This window comes from Anas acuta, chromosome 1 (assembly GCF_963932015.1).
Source record: "Anas acuta chromosome 1, bAnaAcu1.1, whole genome shotgun sequence".
NCBI classification, from domain to species: Eukaryota; Metazoa; Chordata; class Aves; order Anseriformes; family Anatidae; genus Anas; species Anas acuta.
The window spans coordinates 192557325-192577638 of NC_088979.1; the positions used below are offsets into that span (position 1 = coordinate 192557325).

The 20314-nt window shown below is 40.9% G+C and overlaps 1 protein-coding gene across 16 annotated transcripts in view; it reads right to left on the reverse strand.

The window, feature by feature from the left end:
- Window positions 1-6324: 6324 nt before the first annotated feature.
- MAGI2 (membrane associated guanylate kinase, WW and PDZ domain containing 2) overlaps window positions 6325-20314 on the reverse strand; it is a 758260-nt gene continuing 744270 nt past the window's right edge. For 12 of the 16 annotated variants that reach the window (XM_068669894.1, XM_068669893.1, XM_068669891.1 and 9 more), the window contains one exon: window positions 6325-9338. In XM_068669894.1, coding sequence (XP_068525995.1) covers window positions 8539-9338 — 800 coding nt within the window. In that variant the 3' untranslated portion in view covers window positions 6325-8538. The remainder of the gene's footprint in view (window positions 9339-20314) is intronic. The other 4 variants (XM_068669899.1, XM_068669900.1, XM_068669897.1 and 1 more) reach the window with 2 other exon arrangements.

Consider the following 20314-nt stretch of genomic DNA (forward strand, 5'->3'; position numbering starts at 1 on the left):
GATAGATATGGGATCTGAAGAGCAGAGCAGGGACACCTGAGTGGGAAGCTCTGGCTAACCAGAGAGCTCTGGTGGCATCCAGGACCAAAGCACTTGGTACCTTGTCTCCTCCAGGCCCACCACTGGGGTGCTTGCTGGCGTTTTGCTGTACCTAATGAAGCTCTTGGATGCTAGAATTTACAAGGGGGAATGAAATATGTATAATGTCTCTGTAACATGTGAAACACTTTAACAATCAGGCTTAAAAATGCTATCAAATCTTCTGAATTTATTTCAAAACCATTTAGTCTGAGAAGGAGCTGCTAATCAAGGAACATAATGGACCTATAAAATTGAGAAGTGGAGACCTACTTGTTAACCTCGTGGTACTGAAGGTGTGGAGGAGATCAATTGAGGCTGCATTTTCCTTTGTATACCAGAATGAAAAACAGCTTGATATGAAGAGAGCAGGATGAGAGAAGAGAGTGGGGAATTGGACAGAGGCTGCTGGAGGAGTCTGCCGATCAGGAATGAGGATACTGATGCTCAAGAGAGGCTTTATCAACAGAGCCTGTAGCAGGGCTCTTTTGGGTTTGTTAAAGGAGGTGGGGAGTGACCCCCCCCTCAGCTGGATGCCACACAGAATGGCTCTCCATGCTCCTCAGTGCAGAGGAGATGCTGCACACTGGTGTGGTGGTGTCCCCAGGATGCTTTGTGACCTGCTGCAGCTGGCACGGCATGGTGGCACTCAGGGCATGTGTCTACCAAAAAACATCCCCAAAACTGTGCAATGCCAGGAATACAGAACACAGGAGCCATTCAGGAGGAGACATATGCTTGTATTCATCTTGCACAGGGTGATTTAACAGAGTAATCAGTCGGTATTGTTCATGGTGTATTGAGGTTTGGGAGGCACTCTGAAATATTTTGTACTAACGCACTACAGTGCTCCACATTGCCTGCTGGGCTTATTTTTCAGAAACTTCTGGTGTGAGTGAAGTGCTAATTGGAATATGTGTTTCATACATACAGAGCTTTGTGGACTATGCTGGGAAAGGTTTGATTTTCTTGCTGAATTAAATACCCAAAGAGCTACCTAAATGTAGCTCTTTGTATTTGGTGGTTTAGAGACAGGCTGAACAATTTTCTGGTTTATGGACCACAATTTTTTAAACACTTTAGTTAAAGCTCTCGGCATAGCTTTTAATCACTTTGTGAAAGTACAGACACCAAAATTCATTAATTTCATACATATGTATGAACAGAGACTTCAGAGCTGTGTGTGGACCTGCTGCCTGCTGATGGCAGGGGAGTGTTTAGACTGGTTGGGTTGCATGTTGTTTTTCACTACCTTTTAGCAAATCCGTAAAACAAAAGCTACATTTTTTTTTTTTTTTGTAGTGTGTTAGAAAAGCAGTATATAAAAAAACAGGTGGCTTCAGTGATAGCATTGGCCCAAATTTACCAGGAGGGGAGGGACCGATGGATGCATGTGCACTGGCCTCAATCTTGTAGAGTCTCCTGGTGGAGCTGTGGCTCTGGGGGTGCTCAGCTCCTTTCTCCCAATTTTAGCTGTAGCAGGACTCTCACAGTACTTCTAACTTTCACGTTTTGGCTTCTCCTTCCACTGCTTCCACATCTGCAGCATGCTTGGACGAGCAACAGGACTGTCCCTTGGCAGTAAACAGCAATCCTGGGGCACAGAGGTAGGGTACAGTATTACGGGGTGGCCTTTGGTTGGGCACATTGCTGCTTGATTGGGTGCAATTGCTGCCGCTGGGCTGTCACTGCAGTGCTAGCATGCTGCTGGGGCAGCTCGGCATGGCAAAAGCCTCTGGAGGAGGTGGGGAGCTGCTCTGTGTTGGGAGAGCCCATCAGCACCTGGAGTCACCCATTCCCAAATTACAGTTTTTAGAAGCATAAGCACTGAATAGCTTTTCTTGCAGTCCCCAAATCTTGCAAAGCTTTGTTGCAGCATTTGTTGTGTTTGAAAGGTCATCTTTATTTTTGTTTTCATTTCATTTTCATTCAAACTTAAAAACTTTAAGAGGATGAGAATTGAGCAGGTCAGCAAGGCTCACATCGCAGAAAGCTCTGTTGCCCCTTCACTTTCTTCTCCTATCCTTTTTTTTTTTTTTTTTTTTAATTTTCAATATAATCCAACTTTAAAACATATACAGCCATTCATCTTTGGAAAAATTATAGCTTCCTGTATCCTGTATTAGTCTACACCCTTACATGCTTTTATTTTCTGAGAGGGACAACCACTCACCTCAGACATAGACACTTGGGAAATTCTTGAGTAGGAGGAAAAGATGGAGCTCCGGGCCTCTGCGTGAGTGACCATGAGTGGATATGTGTGCATTGATGTTCCCCCAGCTCTTTAAAAGCAAAATGTTTGTACTGTGTAAGCAAAGATTTCCTTATCGATTAACTAAACTGTCAGAGTGACTTACTGTCATAGAGGCAGTAAAGGCAGGAAAGGACAGCACCGTTTTTAGATTGGCTATAATTCAGATGAATTGCTTGTGTCCGATGTTACACTGTCTTCATATATTTAAGAAAAATTGCCTGAAGCTGAGGTACCAACTATGGAGATAATGTGAGATCATGTCATTGCTGTTAGAAATACCAAGACAAATATTCTGGGACCCTGAAGGACAGACTGAGAGCACCTGTGCTGGCTCCAGGAGGGTGAAACTCTGTGTAGAGCCTGAACACTTGGACAGTGGGATGCTGCTGTTACACCAAAAGCCAGGACGGTCCTGGGTGCTGAGCAGGTGCCCTGCAGGCTGTCCAGTAAAGGACTTGGGGTATGGCTGATAAGCTTGGCCCTTTCCAAAGCACAGCTGTTTCTGCCCAGATGGTGCCCTGGGTTCTCCTTTGGGAGGAAAGGCTAATTAAAAAGGCTTGCTGTTTCTGTGACAGCTGTGAAGGTAAAGGTGATGTTTGCTCTGACGTGACAGATAAAGAAACAGCTTTGGGAGTTCTGGAGTCTGACAGACATGGAGGTCGGAGCTCGGCATCACATAGCTATGGAAGCTCTCTCCAAGCCCTCTGTTAGTCATAAGAGCAGGCAGCCTGCCTTGTCTCTGTGGCCTTTTTAGCAACAATTACAGGAAATATCCTAGGAGTCAAGGGGACAAAAGAAGGAAAGGAGCCTTCTGGAATCTTACAGAAGTGAACTGTGAAGTAAATCCCTAATGAGATCAATCATCCCCAGGCAAGTCCAAAGCTTTCACTAACTTTGAGCTCCATGGCAATGAACCAAGAAACTTTTCCCCTTCACACCAAAGCTTCCCTCCAAGCAAGGAGAAATGTGGAAGGTGACATCCTTATTAGCTGAGGTGTGCTTTTCTGCTCACGCCTCTGCAGTTCTGGCCCCAGGTTTCTGCTGCAACTGTGGTGTACAAAAAGCGCAGAGCAGCCAAGACAGAAATGTGCCTGTGGCTCTGCCTGTCCTTGTCTTTGTAAAATGAGTTTGGAAACTTCCAGTAGAGATCATAGCACGCTGCAGCCACAAAACCCAGCCTGAATGCTTGGATCATTATCAGTGTAGACATTTAGCTGTAATAGCACTGAAAATAAAACATTATCTGTACTTGCAAAGGAAGTTACTGGATGGATGTAGCATGTCTTAATCAATAACCACTGCAGATGATTTGGGTTGGGCTTCAATATATGGTGCTGGGTGCATTTATATGACACCCATATGTTCATATGACACCCAGGAGTACGTTAATTAATCGGCCAGTGTGAGTGACTTAGCAGAGGTGTTCAACATGGAGCTGCAGAGATATGTAAAGTAGGGATTGGGTGAGTGGTAAATGATGTCGGATGGTGGGAAAGGGACAGACAGAAAAAGAAGAAGGAGAAAGACAAAGTTCTGTAGGATACAAACAGAAAATGGAATGGAAGAATCAATCCATTGGAATGCAGCAGAGCTGATCTTAGAGATAGAATTAAGAACAAAAATGGTGGGGAGCTGTGAAGGAAGAGGATACATCTGGTGGTACTGAGGACACCTGATACAGGAGGCTAAGCATGAGATAATATTCAGAATAGGTGGTGCAAATCAGGCTACAGTTGGTCTTTGGTGGAGATGAGACATTCCTGGCAATGGTGGTTGAAGGCACTTCAGAGGGGAGATGAAAATTATCGGGGGAGAAATGGGGCTGTGCTTGAACTTCTGCATCAATTCCTGGAAGACAACTAGCTGCACCGGTGCTGAATTGTTGGCTGCCTTGTCACTGAGGCCATGGAGCGAGTATGTAGATGGACCATGGACTACAAATGTCCCTCGTGTTTAGGGGACGATGGTGTCAGAGAAACCAGAGCAGACTGAGCTCTGTTGTAACTAACTTATGAATCCACCAGCTTTCTAGAAAAAAAGGGCATCTTTGGCAAGAACTTAGGGGAGTTTTACACTTTTCAGTATTTTTTTTTTATTTAATGAAACTTGTTTGAAAATGCACTCTTCCAGACTCCATGCTTTATGTGGACTTTTTAAAGGTACTAAGCAGAGAAATAGCCAGAGAGGGACTGAGCCACAGAACCCATTCTTCCTGGCAGGCTTGTGTTGACAGAGAAGGGTGCAGCATATCCCAAGGCTGGGGAGCCGGCTCCTGGCAGACCACTTTTGTCTCACTGCATTCCCCCATGTCACCTTCATTTGATTCTTGTAGCACTCAGTGAAGATCTTTCTGGAGTAAGGGGCTTTTCTGTTCTGCTCTGCTGCTCAGCTGCTCAGCACCAAGCGTGGGCCTGGCCCAAACCTCATATATACTTTGATTCTTCAATAAAGAGTAATAAAACACTATCAGCTTGCCAGAGGTGGTTGATATGGATGAAAAAGTTCAATTTTGAATAATGAGAAACCCGGTTTTACTTTCCTCCCTTCCTCCCTAGACCTGGAATGAGTGAAAGGACAGGCAAAATTAGAAACTGGGATTAGAGGAGGCTCTAGGAGCCACTGACATTTATCCTGGAAAAGACACATGGTATTTGGCTGGAGAGAAATGCAACACTCAGGAAAAAAATGTCCAGTGATGGTCTGACTAGTTCCATGGACAACCTTTGCTGCTGTTTGAGAGAAGGGCTGCACCAACCCCTGCCTGTGAGGTTTCACCCAAACTCCTCCCCAGCTGTGTGCTGCTGATCGCATGCCAGCCAGCGAGGATGCAACGGGGCCTGGGGCAGCAAAGCGGCATCAAAACAAATATCCACTTTCCTGTGTTACTGCATAGATATGAAAAATTAAATAAAAAGCAGTCACAAGAATAGCAATACCATGCGAATACTATGCTACTATGCCAGTGTTGTTTAAAGGAGATGAAATGAACAGGAAAATTAACTGCCCCTAGACTGGGCAGAGGAACACACTGATGAGCCTACATGAGTTCAGCATGCTTCCCCATGACGCCGCTGGGTCTGATGCAGGCCCATACTCACAGTTCTGGCCATGGAAATGGTAGCTATCTAAGGAGCAGCAACAATTTTTGGAGTATTAAAAGGTGCTTCAAATTTGTTACGTGTTTATTGTAATGAAAAATGACGTTATTAGTTCAGCTGGTTGAATTTCTTTATGTGAAACATTCATCTTCTGAAAAATGAGGCTCTTCAGAAAAGGACTCTGTGGATGAAGGCAAATTACTATTTTTTAAACAAAAATTTAGTTTAAGGAAAATGGAAATACTTAAAAAAACGCTATATTTGTATGAAAAATATTGGTATTTTCTCAGAGCACAGCTTACTGTGCCTATAGTCTGTAAGCTGATGATTTATTTTGCCTAACTGAAGGTAAGGAGCATTTTTCTGTTCTGCTCAGCCAGAGATGGATTAGGCCCCAGAACAGGCTGTCTCGTTACCATTCTTTTGACACCCTTATGATGCTTTCTGAGACATTGTTTCTGTGAAGTAAACTGGAAATCAAATTATGCCCCCTTCGCCCAGCTTGCAAACAGTTTCTAGGGCTAGTTAGAGCTGCCAAATTCCTTTTGCATGCATTGTATATACCCACGATGTATCTCTGTGGATGCTGGGAGCCTGACCACCCTGTTCCTGTGCTTCCTGGGGCTGGAAGGAAAATAAGAGTTCAGTTCTCAACCAGAGGAGACATTTTCCTGCACCTGTGTACCCTCCTACACCTTAAAGTGTCTATACAGAACTTGTTTGATTGCCTACATGCAAATTCATTAATTAAATAAATTCATTAAATAAAAACAGAGCGTTCCCATATCTGTAATGCAGTAGTTCATTAATTCTACTCATATGCATGCAAATGATTGTTTCTTGGTGTAACACTGAAGCATGTCACTCAAAATTCACACAGACTATGTACAATTGAAAAAAAAAAGATTTTTGGATATATATTTTATTTGACAGTGGTTTAGAATATCATACAGTAAACAAGATTTCTGTAAAAGTTAATTTATCCATAGTGGTGCGTTTCATAAAAATAGTTGCTCACTTACAGCCTTTCTGTGACTATTAATACATGGAATTATATTTATAGAGATAGAGCTGTACAGGGTAAATTCACAGCTAACACTACACAGAAATATTATTTGGAATGGGGTTTAGATGATGTGCTGTCTTCACAGGTTATCGATTACAGCCGCATAAAGCAATTACTGCACAAGGAGTAGCTGTGAACTGTGCAAATTAGAGTTTATGCAAGCATAATCTCAACTGTTTTTCAGATTTCATTGTTTGCTTTCTTTATACATAAAAATAAGATACTGGGACGTGCATCTACACTACAGAAGCATTGTCCAAAATCAGATTCAATAAATTAATGGCAAATTATATTGGATTCTAGTTCAGGGGATAAAGATTTTTTTATTTCTTTTATTTTTTTTTTCCATTAAATAAGAGTTTTATAAACAGCTACATGGACTTGTGCTTTTTTAGAAACTATAGACGGATTTCTTTTTTCTATATATAAAAAAAAAAGTTGTTTGAAAGCTGCAAAATCCTTTACTTGAGGCTTTTCAAATAATTGGACAGGAGGAAACATGCCTATAAATTTCTCAGTCCAGTGCAATGTTTGGGATGTACAGTAATGTGCTAATTTCTTGGAACAAAGCCAATCTCAATCTAATTTTTCAGCAGAGCATGTAAGGAACTAAGATTGCTAGAGAATAATAGTTTTAAAATATGTTTTTTTGACAGTATTTTTTTTATTTTTTATTTTTAGAATTACCAATGTATTATTGCCCAGGATTTTGTTTTAATTTTGACAGACAAATAAGCATGTGCACATTTATACATACACACAACATCTTTTTTTTAAACAAGATAGTGACCGATTGACTGAACTTGGACTTATTTCCTGTGAAGGCAGACTGGAATGTTTACCTGGCACTTAAGGCTTGAAATTCAAAACAGATAAGCAAAAAATGCTAAAAAAAAAAAAAAAAATGGAGGTAGGGAAGAAATGATAATATGGAAACCATTTTTAAAAATGGAAATATATTGAATTTACTGAACGAAGACATCAAAGACGGAATTTCAGTCTAACTATTGTTAACTTGTGCCTTAAAGGCACCTGCTCTGCCAAACATAGGGGATGGAAGGTGAGAGCATCCTAACTAAATGCAAGTGGGTATGAAACATAGCACTGTTGATAAGAGAAGCTATCATTTTCTGAAGGAGGGAAAGGCCTTTCCTTAAGGAAACTGCAGCTTTTTCTCTGTAGCAATCTTCCTTTCATTGCAAGGGCCTTGTGGATGTCTGAAGTTCTGAGCCTGGCCAATTGGCTTGAGTGTTACCTTGCAGGATTTGGGGAACCTGTAGTAAATTGCTTTGGAAAATAATTTTTGCAAATACAACTCCACCCTAACTCCTTTCCAATGTACAGAAATATGGTTTGTTCACAAAAATGGCAGTAGAAATGGTATCACAGAAACTAATCCACTAGATTCCCAACTCCTCCCGTAGCGCCCAGTGAACTATGCTACAGGGTATCACGTGGACTATCCCAAAGTGGTAACAGTGGAGATGTGTCATGGGCATACAGTTCTGAATGCTTCAAAGAAACCCTTTAACCCCTGTCTAGATATGTCGAGAACAATTTATTTACAACATTTTAGCTCCATGAAAAGATCCTCTCTCAGTTTCAGCTTGCTCCGTGCAGTTTTATTTAAGGCGATGTTCCAGTTTGCGATTGCTCTAACTTGTTCCAGTTTCTTGATATAAAGTTTGAATGAAATCCAAGTCCTTCATGCAGTGGAAAAAAATGCTAAAGCTACACTGCACTACCCTTTCTCTGATGTACTGTCCTTCATATTGTTTTGGTTTCTTCCATAGCTGCCAAAGTCCCTAAAATGGAACTGGGACTTTAGGGTCGGTTTTAAATCTCCGTGTTGACTATATGCTTTTGAACTTATTAGATACTGTGCACATTGTCATGGAATTACACACTAATGTTTTCATTCCTCAATGCTTTGTGTATAATGCGTGATAGTTAAAATAAATTAAAATAAATCAATGTGAGACAAAAACTAAGAAGAATGTTCTGCGTCGATTTGAGACAGTTAGAGGGCAACAGTCCCGTGCTTATCTGCTCATGGCAGAAGTACCAGACTTCAGGACACTAGGTAGCTTATCCGAGCCAGGGATTTTCCATGGCCCTGGGGAGACCGTTGCCTTTCGAACTGTGGTGTTGGTGCTGCGAGTGCTAATGGAGTGGAGATGTCCCTTCCTGGGGAACTCGCTGGGTTTCCCGTCAGGGTCCCTCTGGCTGTGGTCCATATCGCTTCCAGGCGAGCTGCAGCGATTGCTGCTGTACGTCTTGGTAGCACCTGTATCAAGCCTGATGTGGTCGGGTGCTGCAGCTGACTTCTTCTCACTGGTATTTGTGGATTTGTGATCTTCTTTTTTGCTAAGAGATCCTCCCCTCTTGCTTTCCGGCTTCTTCAGCCTCCCAAACTGTTCGTCACTGGTTCCAGCACACACGTGCTCTCTCACGCCAGCCTCGATCATAACACTGTGTCCCACCACTTTGCTTTCTGAGGTGTGCCTGCCACCATCAGTGGTCTTATTTTTGCCTTCTGAATATCCTTTCCAAGAAGCCTCTTCGTGCTTTGACCTGTCTACCTTTTTAGGACTTGCTGACCTTTCTCTTTGTTCTCCTAACCTTTTCTTTTTGTGACCGTTCACCGAAAGCTCCTTTGGTTTCCTTACTTCGTGTTCCCTCTTGATATCCCATGTTGGTTCTGGGCTTATCTGGTGAGAAGGGTCAGAGGGTGGGGCTATGTGTGATGAAGATAATGGTGAGATTATGTCGTCGAGGGAAAGAGCTACTTCCGGCAGACCTGGGGAGGTGGCAGAGGGAGCACTCCAGGAGTTTGGTTCGTCTGTTGTGACAGCAAAGAGAAGGGAGTTAAGGGTGTGTGCAGCAAGGCAGAGCACGTATTTCATACACATACACATTTTTAGCAACATCAACACCCGAACCACGCACGCGAATTAAATTCCTTGGTCTTTTAGGCGAAGTGAAACTCCCGGTGAAGTCAGTGGGGAGGAAAAAAACCAACAAAACACAATCCACCCCCAGCCAAATAAATAAAAATAAAAGAGTCGGGAGAAGAAAGAACCTCAGGGCTGGTAACTGCACATGCTGGAAACCTCGGTCTTTTTTCATACAGGTTCTCTTTTTCTCCTCCTATGTTAAATTATTCTTAAAATAATAAAGACACGTGCTCATGAAATCAAATTGCCTCTTTTGTAGCTGTATAATGGATTTCTTAGCTGGGCAATATCAGCGCTGTCTCTGAGGACAAATGAGAAGGACTTTCTGCCATCTATTAAACATGTCCCTACAAGCATATAATAATTGACAAGAATTTGTAGCCCAGATAAGGTCATCATTGAATTCTGTCTCATATTTTTTCTAAACAGATATAATATTGCAGTGTTTATGGCCCCACAATTCTTACAGGGTACTTACAGAGCTCTGCCTTTATATCACAGCGTCAGCCGCTAAGTCTCTTGGCTGTGCATTTTGAATTTCTCCTGGTTACTTAGCCTCAACACAATATGGTCAGGCTGTGCACATTCCGTTTAATTTAGCCAAAGAGACATCTCCTTTGCTGAATCATGATGATTTTCCTAACACATTGGTACAAAACACAATATTCTGAGATGGTGTCCCCAAATGTCTTCTTTTGCATATCTGATCCTCATTGCTTTTGATTAACATTCAGGCAGACTACAAATCCATCATGACTAATGACAGCACAGCTCCTATTCTTACCCGTCTACACTGAGGTTAGAGAAATCACTGAACTTGGCTAATGTCATTCCCTATTTAGCACCATTGCCTGGCTCTGAACAGTATGAGCAATAATCTGTCAGAGATGAAGGACTGTCTCAGGGATCCATGGAAACGAGGTGGAACCTGTGGCAAGAGCTGCATATTTCTTGGGGGAGAAAATGTAACCTTCTAGCTGGAAAACAAGCCTGGGCTTCAGTGGGTCAGGACTAGCATCTCTCAGTGATGCCAACTGTCCTTTAAATGCCGCGTTTACTTTTCTCAGTGCTACGGCTAGTTTCAAATTATCATAAAGATGCACATCATCTTGAAAAATGGAATGGGATTTACTGCCCAATCTGGGCTCTGCAGCTTGTTTGACTGAGACAGCACATTTAAGTTAATAGCTTGATTGAGTGATTGCTGTTTTGCGGATAAAAATAGGAGAGACAATAGTGAGGTGGGTGACGTAAGGGGAGGGAGCAGTGCAGTTAGCTGAGGAGCTATTTATTTTCCCAGATGGTGTTTGTCATATGCTTTTGCATAATGAGCATATGCGTGGAGAGGATTAGCATTTGAGAGGGGAAAAAGTACAAGTTCTGTGTAAGACAAATAAACTTTGAGCTTGGAATCTAAATGGGCTGAGGGTCTCAAATGATTTTTTTTTTTTTTTTTTAAATCACACTTTCTTACCCTCCAGTTAAGGCTGACTAATGTACCATCTGCTCCCTGCTTGGCACTGAGCAAGAAAAAATAAAAGGGAGGCTCATGCATGTAGAGTTATCAGCTCTTATGAGCTTGCCTACAAAAAGCATTTGCTTCTCCAGGCTGGTTCTTTAATTCTGTAATTCTGCAGGCTGTGGTGGCGAGAGGAGCAGACCCACCTGGGCTTTTCTTAGATCTGAAATCCAGGAGATTCTGCTTTGGTTATCCCTCAAAACAGTGATCCTTCATGGGGCCCCTGTCCCTTTGCCCAGTTTCTTTACAGGTAGCGTGGGACTAGGCAACGCAGTGGGAACCTGCCACTGTGCACCAGCGAGGTGCCTGCGCCGGCGCTGAACAAACCACCTTGGCTCTTAGCAAATTAATCCATCTGCAGCAGCGTGGAGCTCGGGACAAGCTAATTTACACTGCTTCCCTGCAGATTACGTTAGCCTGTGTTAACCTCTACTTCAGAGAGAGACGGGCGCGCAGAGACCCCGCACTCTGCCGTACCGCAAACTGCCCCGGGTGATTTTTCTCCCGTTAAGTCATCGGTACGTGAGCAGCATGAATGAAGAAAAAGGAAACAAGCTCAGCTCAGTCTGTGCTTTTTACAGCAGTGCCACACTCCATCGCACACCTCCCCAGGGTACAGGTGGGGATGAGCATTGGTCTGGCCAGCATTTTTGACTTAAGTACAGTCTTTCTTTCCTGCTAGTCACAAAGATGATATTTTTCACTGAGGGGTAGTGAAGAGCAGAGGGCCATTATCGGGTCTCGTGCAAGGCCCTGAGAGCATCTGAAGTTACAGAAATATCTCGTTACTTTGGGAAACATCAGCTGCACATAAGTAGAGACATCAAATGGTCTGGAGCAGCAAGATGCTCTTGGGTAAGGAGTGTACTTCTGCACAAAATGTGCCACTGTGCGGAAATCATCTGGTTCTCACTCAGGCAGGAGGAGGGCACTTCAAAAGCAGGGCTGCAAACACTCCTTGCTTCTCCTTTGGGGCACAAAGGACAATGTTGTACCTATTACTTATGGCCACTCAGAGGAAAGCGAGTTGGGGGTAAGCAGCCTGCTGTTTTATTCCCTGGAGATTGGATAGCTGTGGGAAATACTACCCTGATTCATTAATGGGCTGTACTTCAAGACAATTGCATTTATTTATTGTTTTCAGTATTCATTTTTGGAGGGGATGGAAGAATCATCAGCTGTTGCAGTGAGAAACTATAGTGAGTTAGAACCTACCTCAGCAACAGTGAGTCAACAGGTACATATTTGTTACATGTAATAATATGTATATGTAGTTATCTATAAGCTAGAACTTGCCATATTATAGGCATTATCAGATTTTTGGCTGTCTCCTAGAAAACCCTAACAAAATCGAAAACATAACCAACTAAGCAAGAAGTCCTGCAGCCATAGCTTAAAGGGAAATTTGTCTGTCCTGGTCCCAGGTGAGATACTGGCTGCAGTTTTTTTGATATACTAAGTTTGGCATCCTCCTTGGGCAGGCACCCATATAAGCTCTATTTCCAGTGGCTGAGGGAACATCTGCCATGAAGTAAAACTGCCACTCCTATTCTCCAGCAATATGGTACTTGCAAGCAAGAACTTGAAGTGACTTTCTCTAAGCTTCAAGTGCTGTGACAGCAAAAACACAATCTAATCCACTTTTTGTTTTAAATAAAAGGAAATTAGGCTAAAAGTCGTCCTCATCTTTGGTAGATGTTCATGTCAACAAGTTATGGTTGCAAGATGTCCCTGGCTAGTGAGTACAATGCTGATGATAGGGTATTGTAATTGACTGTTCTCTAATATTTGAAAATTATAGGAAAACAGCAAAACTATTATGGTGGAGCAAAGCACAGTAATACAAGTAATTTGTTGCTCAAAAGAAAAAACATTTTTAAGAGCTTTGTTTGAGCCATAAAGGTTCATTTGGACTTGTTCAACCTGCACTGAAACGATTGCTTTTCCATGACAAGCATAAACATGTGAAAAACACCAAATTTTATCCTTTGAGCAACTGAACTAATGATTTCTTTTTAGGCTTATTCTGAGGGCATAACTACACTTTGGAAAAAAAATCTTAATACATCTGAAAAGATAATGTTTTGTCCTATTTTTTAAGCTTTACATAAAACCTGTGGTGTTAAGTGCAAACATAACCTACTTTCAGTTTCTGTTATCCCAAAGTATCTCAAAATATTTTGCAAACATACTCAACCAGAGACAGAGCAATAATTTTAATTTTTTTTTCCCCTCTTCAGTTCTGGGAGGAATTGAAGATTGCATTTGTTTAATAGAGCTTGAACTACTAATGCCCAAACAGCTTATAAGCAGAAGTGAAGGATATCACATTCATCTGAACCTACAGGAGAGATTTAGGGTTGATGTAGTTTTAAATTTGTATTTTACTTTGTCACTATGGATATCATACTTACTGTGGGAGAAATGATTTTCTGAAGATACACATCTCACTGAAGGCTAATAGATGCTTTCCTCCCTTCTCTGAAGGGAGAAAATCTCCCTTGACCTACCAGTTTAGACAAGATAAATGACCTGGGGGCAGCACTATCATCTGTCATTGTGACGGCATTTGATTTGGAGTAATTTAGTAGGTGCTTTCTGGGCGGCTTTTAGTTTCCACGAGCAACTGGCATGCAGGTTGGCAGCACTTCTATGGAATGTGCTAGAATGACTCACCTACGACCTCTTTCACATAACTCCCAGGCAAGGAGCAAATTGCTAACTGAGTAAGAGACAGCACAGACACACAGACACCCTTCAGTGTGTAGGAGGATGAGAGATGATCAGAGCCATTTGGGATGAACAGTGACAAGGGGAAAGCATCACAACCAGAAGTTTTCTGTCTAAAGATGTTTTTTGTTGTTATTTGAGGTAGACCTGACACACACACGAGTTGTTTGCTTTGCTGCGTCAGCTTATGTGCTTTCAGAGGTCTGGAAATGAAGATATTACTCACATATCTACATGCTCCTCTCTTAAATAAAGCTTTGTTCTTTCTCTGGATCCAGTGCTTGCTGATGGATGCATCTGAACCACCAGCAAAAGCCTAGCCTTATTGCGAATCAAGAAGAGATTTATGCCTGTCTTACTTCTGAGCTTTGCCTAGGTACCTAGTCAGAGGAAAGAGCTCAGCCTACTAATAAGTTTATTTAATTTTCTGTAATACCTGCGTTTTCATTACAGGTTGCCCTTCTAAGATTGTGTCAAATCTGTTCATGCTCTGCTTAGCTGCTCTACTTAAATCTCAGGTCAAGAGAGACAAGACTTCAGATTTGCTGCTGGGCTCTCCTTTTGTATCAAAATATTTTAAATAATTGCTTGGGAGTTTATCAAGAATGTGTGATTTTTCATCACATAAAATTAAGTATAAGATAGAAGTATTAATTTCTTCAATATTTAATAGTAATGTTAAGAATGGAAATGACATCACATTGTTACTTAACTACAATAAAATTTCAATGCCATTTTTATTTCGGAAGTATGTGAGTAATGAACAATATTTTAAAGCTATGAACACTTTCTTTATTATGAAACGTTTCCTGAAATGTCTAAGCAGCTGTTTTCACCTCGTTCCAGAATTATGTTCCTAGGGAATCAAAGAGTTTTTGATTACATTAAAAATATGGTGCATTTTTTTTCCTACTTTTTGTCTGAAATTATGTACTGCCAGAAGGTGGCAAACAGTTCTTACAGATGCTGCTAATAACAAAAATGGGACAAATTGTCCCCTGGTGAGTATCCACTAATGCTGGCAGTGTTACACCAGGAATGAATTTGGCTCTTTCTCATTATAGCTTAACGTGCTTGTGATGTTCCTGATTACACTGGCCTCCTGCAGCTTTCCCTCAACACTCTCTAAGGAGGGATATTTCAGAATATTTAAAGATTCTTTAATCTTTCATCCCATAGCTTCCTCAGTCCAGACATAGTGCATCCTTTGTCTCCAGAAATGAATGATTCGCTGAGGTTTGTATTGTCAGAAATGTTCTTGATACCTCTGTCCAGCTGCCCTGGTACAGTACGTCATGCATTCCCCTCCCTGTGTCCCAAACTCTCTTGGAGAGTGTGTGGCAGTGGGCACTGCATCCTCCTGACTTCCTACTATAAACTCTCACTTCTTGTTAATTATTCACTAGTGTTATGCAAATGTTTTCTCACTAATTACCCTTTGCTTGGCTTAAAAGAGAGAAATCCACGCTTCTTCCACTGCTGTTATCCACACCCAAACCTACAGGTCTGGAAATAAACATCACCATGATTTATGCACGTTCTGCTGTGCACTGTCTAGTCACCGTGTCCAGGTGGGCTAGCCCTTTTGTTCTTAGTGTTGCCCTTATGCTTTTTTAGCAGCTTGCTGTGGATGCCATGCCTTGATTCTGTCTGAAAATGGCATACCATTTACCTTTACAAAAATAAATCTAGATTGTACTTAGTTATTTTGGCATACAAACTACTTCTCCTTTCCTGCAAATGCAGTTAATTGATCTGTTTGATATCTTGGGGTCTTGTTTCTGATGCAATGAAAACCTAATCACATTTCTTGAAATCTTGGTCTAACCATACTCTTTATACTGCTCTCTTGTTTGTGCTCAGTGATATCCTGGTGACTCTTTGTAGTAGCTTATAAATGTGAGTGGACTTTTCCTGCTTTCTAGTAATTTGTTATTTTGACTTCACACATTGTATTTTGCAAAGGTTGAGGATGGATGGACAGGGTAACTAGAGTGAATTATATAAAGGCATTAAAGATCACACGAAAATGAACATGCATCTGAATCCCTGCATGTTTTATTTCTGAATTCTGTGCTTCAGCTTTTCTCAAAAGTAGGATGATTCATCAGGAAAAGGCTAATGTTGGAACAAGAAACAGTGCCAAATCTAGTCTCTCTTTTATCAAAGATGTGCATTTTTCTCTTCATCGCTGATCTAATAATACTGGAAGATAGGGCACTACTACTCATGGGAGTTACTGGTAGCATGGCTTCTGCAGATGTCCCCAGAAACTAAGGAGCTGTGGCTGTAAATGTGAGGTAAGTGAGGGATACTTTTATCTCCTCTACAAACTTCAAACATTTAATTTTATATGCAGAAAATTCAGAAAAATCAGCCATTGACCTATTCCAACACCAGGAAGCAGAGCTCCGCTTCTTGCTTTATTCCCTTTCCAGTGCAATCCTCCTCTGTTGCCCTACTTCTTTTCATGTTACTAATTATTACTGATGAGCAATAATTCAGTTCCTTTGGGTTCATTGTATCCGTTTTTCATTTTATCCTTTATCTAGATATTAAATGGAAGTTGCCTCAAATATTTTTACAGCAGAGATGGTGTTCATAGAGTCCTTGTAAGGGCCATCTGATGAGACTTTGAATGATCTCAGCTCAGGTAAAATTCTCTTTAATCACCATTTTTTTACTGTGCACCGAGTATTTTCAGATAAGTGCTTTCATGTTCAGAAATCTAATTTGAGAATTATTGAAACACACTTCAGAAAGAACAGATTGTTAGTTACACTTGGAAGACCAAACTTACAGAAGTTCAAGAGATGATATTGCTTATTTTGGAACTAAGGGAACAGAGAGAAAAGGAAAACTTAGACATAGTGCAGGGAGGGCAAAACTGTACATTGCAAGGGAGAGTTTGAACAAATCCTTTAGAAAAATACTGAATGTTTTCTTGAAACATGAAAGTCAGCATATGCATTGATTTGTATTTCATGAACCCAATGAAGCGCTATGGATGAAAGCTGTTTTCAGTTTTTTAGGTAACATGTTTACTTTAAAGGTGGTTAACAAAGAAACATGGGAAGTGATTTATCTGGCTAGAAGAGTTCCTATTCTTACTCTTCAGACCCTAGTCTATAACGAGTGCATCCTCAGTAAATACCTTTCCCTGAGTTAGCTGTTTAATTATGACACCGCTTCAGCAGTATTTTACCAGCCTAATCACTTGAGATAATCATTTAATTGCCTTACAGAGTCAGAGACAAAGGGAGGTGTCTCTGAAGACCTCTGGAAGCGGATGTCTGCTCTTCTGTTGAACATGTACATAACCAGTGCTGAGGAGCTCCTTCTGGGAAACCTTTTTGGGGCTGCTGATCAAAGCTGAGTGGAGTGCCTCAGAGATTTAGACCCATCTCCCCATATCAGGCCAATTTTAGCAAGTGTGAGTGGCCTGAGAATTTTCAGGCTAATACAGGAGATAACCAAAGAATTCAGAAGCAGTCAGGGTATGAGAATCCTGGGGAGCAAGTGGACTGTGTTGTATCTTGGGCTTGGATGAACCCATGGTGTTGCATCTAACTTGACTGCCCTGCTATTGCTCACCTTTTAAATATAAATCACATCCATAAGCAATTCACTGTGACGTGCCTAAGCTCTGCCTCATTTGGCTGTCTACAGCATCAGTCAGAACTTGATGAACAAAGATGATTTTAATACTGTTCTTACAATAGCAAGTATAAAAAAAGTAAATTTTCTATGCAGAAAACAACTATCTAAACCTGCCATGGAATAGGAGATGGAAAAAAAGAAAAGGCATGGTATACAATCTGTTTATATTTCAGACCTGGAACAGGTAAATTAATTTAGTAAATCGATTTACTAATTTACTGTAAAAGTCTTCTGTCTGTGAACCTTAAGGCCAGATGATTACAAGTACACAGTTTATCAGTCGTTCCAAGAACCTTTTTAGTCGATTCAATAGATATGAATCTAGTAGATAGTCCTATCCATTAAATATTTAAACAAATGAGCATGATCACTAATCTGAGTGAACTTGGTAAATTTGTCTTTTTCCTTGAATTAAGTTAATGTATCTGTGTAAGTGTTTCAGGATTACTCACTAATATTGTCAACAGCTGAGATGAAAAGCTACAGTCTGTGCTTGTATCCTATGCAGCAAGATCCTCACTGCTGTGTTGGTGCTAAGTCTATGGACAACCTAAACACTACTCTTGAATGATGTTACTCTAAACACATATTATCATTCACTAGGTCCTTCAGTCTGTTTGGTCCACTTTTTGAAGTGCTGAGCATCTCACATATCTATCAGAACAAAGCTACTCTGGCAATAGCCCCTCATCCCTTCAGTAAAGAAAATTTTACATTTTCTGCATAGTCAGGCAGCAGTACAGAAGCTGCAGAAACCTCGGCAGTTTTCTTCCAGAGCCACAGTGGAGCAGGAAGAATCTGCATTACAAGTTACTGTATAATTAAAAAAGATAATGACTTTTAAATTAGTTTTTATTAATAGAATTAAGCCACATTAAGTCATAAAAGGTGTTCATAAATATGTTAATAGAATGTGTGGTATTAATGAAAAACATTCCGTAAAGTCTGAATAATTTAAGAGCTCGATATTACACACTTAATTAAACTTAAATATTAAAATTATTAATTATCAGAGCTAAAATGGGAGTTACCAGTTGGCATCACATCTTGTGTGGTCAATAAATAGCTGTCATTATTAAAGGTATCTACATAATACATAAAATTTAGTTCGTAAGTAAGGAATTCAGAGCATTTTGACTGTTTATCAAATACCCCCTAGAAAGCTGTTCCTGGCAGGTGCTGTGTTGGCAGTTCTCACTTAAGATCTCAGCAGGATCTTAAGCAAAACACATAACTTGGTTCAACTGCATCCTTATTTACAAGGTTCATGAATAAATATTCCCGTCCTGCTAAGGTTAGAAGCTTTTGAATTAGTTTATTCTATCTTTAGCAACCCCTTTTCAGACTTGAGGCTACTGGGCACTGAAAGGGCAGCCCTTGGGACCAGTCTTGCTGTTGGGGCTATCGTTGTATCTGACATCTTTTGGACTCTGAGACAATTTACTCTAAAAACTGTCTAATGAGATGGAAGTACATGAGTAAGTGAATGCAATATTGTAATGTTCAGCTCCTAATGAGCAAACACGAAGTACACATTGTTAGAATGAACCCAGATGTTTAAAATTCTGGGTTGCATACGCGTTTCTGTAGCTAAACGAAATATAACATGTTCTATGGTCACGTTTGTTAAACATGGGTTGGAAAGCGAGTTACCACATACTATCAAAGTAAAAAAAATGCATTTCAGCTTCAGACGGATTGTTTCCAGGCAAAGAATAACAAGATAAAAGAAATCTGGCAACCTCCATGAGCTCCCCTAGCCTCTCCCTGGTGTAGTGCCACAAATCACCAGCTGGGAACTGCACCACGGGATGGTGGAGTGAGACATGTCACAGAAGGCAGAGGCAGAGCCAAGTGCAACCAATGCCCTCTACAGAATCTTGCCTTCTACTCTCTAATGGTTGGAATGATATTTTTTATGTCACGCTCTATATGACTATTTAGACTCATCAAATTTTAGGTGCTAATGACTAGAGCCAAAAGATCTGCTAGTTTCATCTAGACTTAAGTATCATAGCATCAGGCCTCTGGCAAGGATTTTGCAAAACACCTTGTCTGCTTGTTGTATTTTATATAACTCCTTATACTTTCATAGGTGTGCTGCTGTCTCTAAAAGAGCTGACTGCTCTTTATGGCTTCTTTTAAGTGAGCTAAAAAGCAAGACCTTTTACACCTGGATAACCACAGATCATTTAAAAAGTCACTTAAATGAATTCAAAGTCATTGTATCCCAAGTACAGTAGATGTTTTTAGAGACAGAGGCTATTGGGATACGCAAAGATAAAATGTTCATGTGTATTTTAAGCCAGAGGTGGGTGCACAACATTTCTGGCATCCCTCCAGTTGAGTCTGAAGTTTGACCCCTCCAAATCACTCTTCATGTCAAAATACAGATCAGCAGCTCTGCTCTTATGGGGAAATACATGCCATTACAGAAAACTGGCTGCATGGAAGAAATGTGGAATGGGTTTTACTGCATGACCTTTGCTATAAGAATCATCGGGCCATGCAACAGGAATAACTACTTGTGTCTTCACACTTTCCCTGTCCATATGGAACTCTATATTGTAAAGATACTATCACAGAGACATCAGGAAGCTAACTGATTAACAGCACCATGGAGTGCTGTTCCCAATGTGAACGTGGAAATGAGAGGGACTGAGACATGCACAACAGGAAAGGGATTTTGTCTCTTGATATGCTGCAACTGCAGAAGACTGGACTGAGTCCTACAGCAAATTACAAAGACACAGTAAGTATCACTGAATTCCAGTTTTTCCTATTTCTCTAGTTACAAGAAGAAAGGAAAAACTGATGCAGTGGAGACTGGGTGAGATGGTTGTATTCTTTTAGGCCTTTTATTTTGTGTGCTTATATCCAGTATAATAAACTGAACAGAAATACAGGAAAGAACAAAAATAATTCTTAGAAAAAGATTTGTGAGTGGGACTT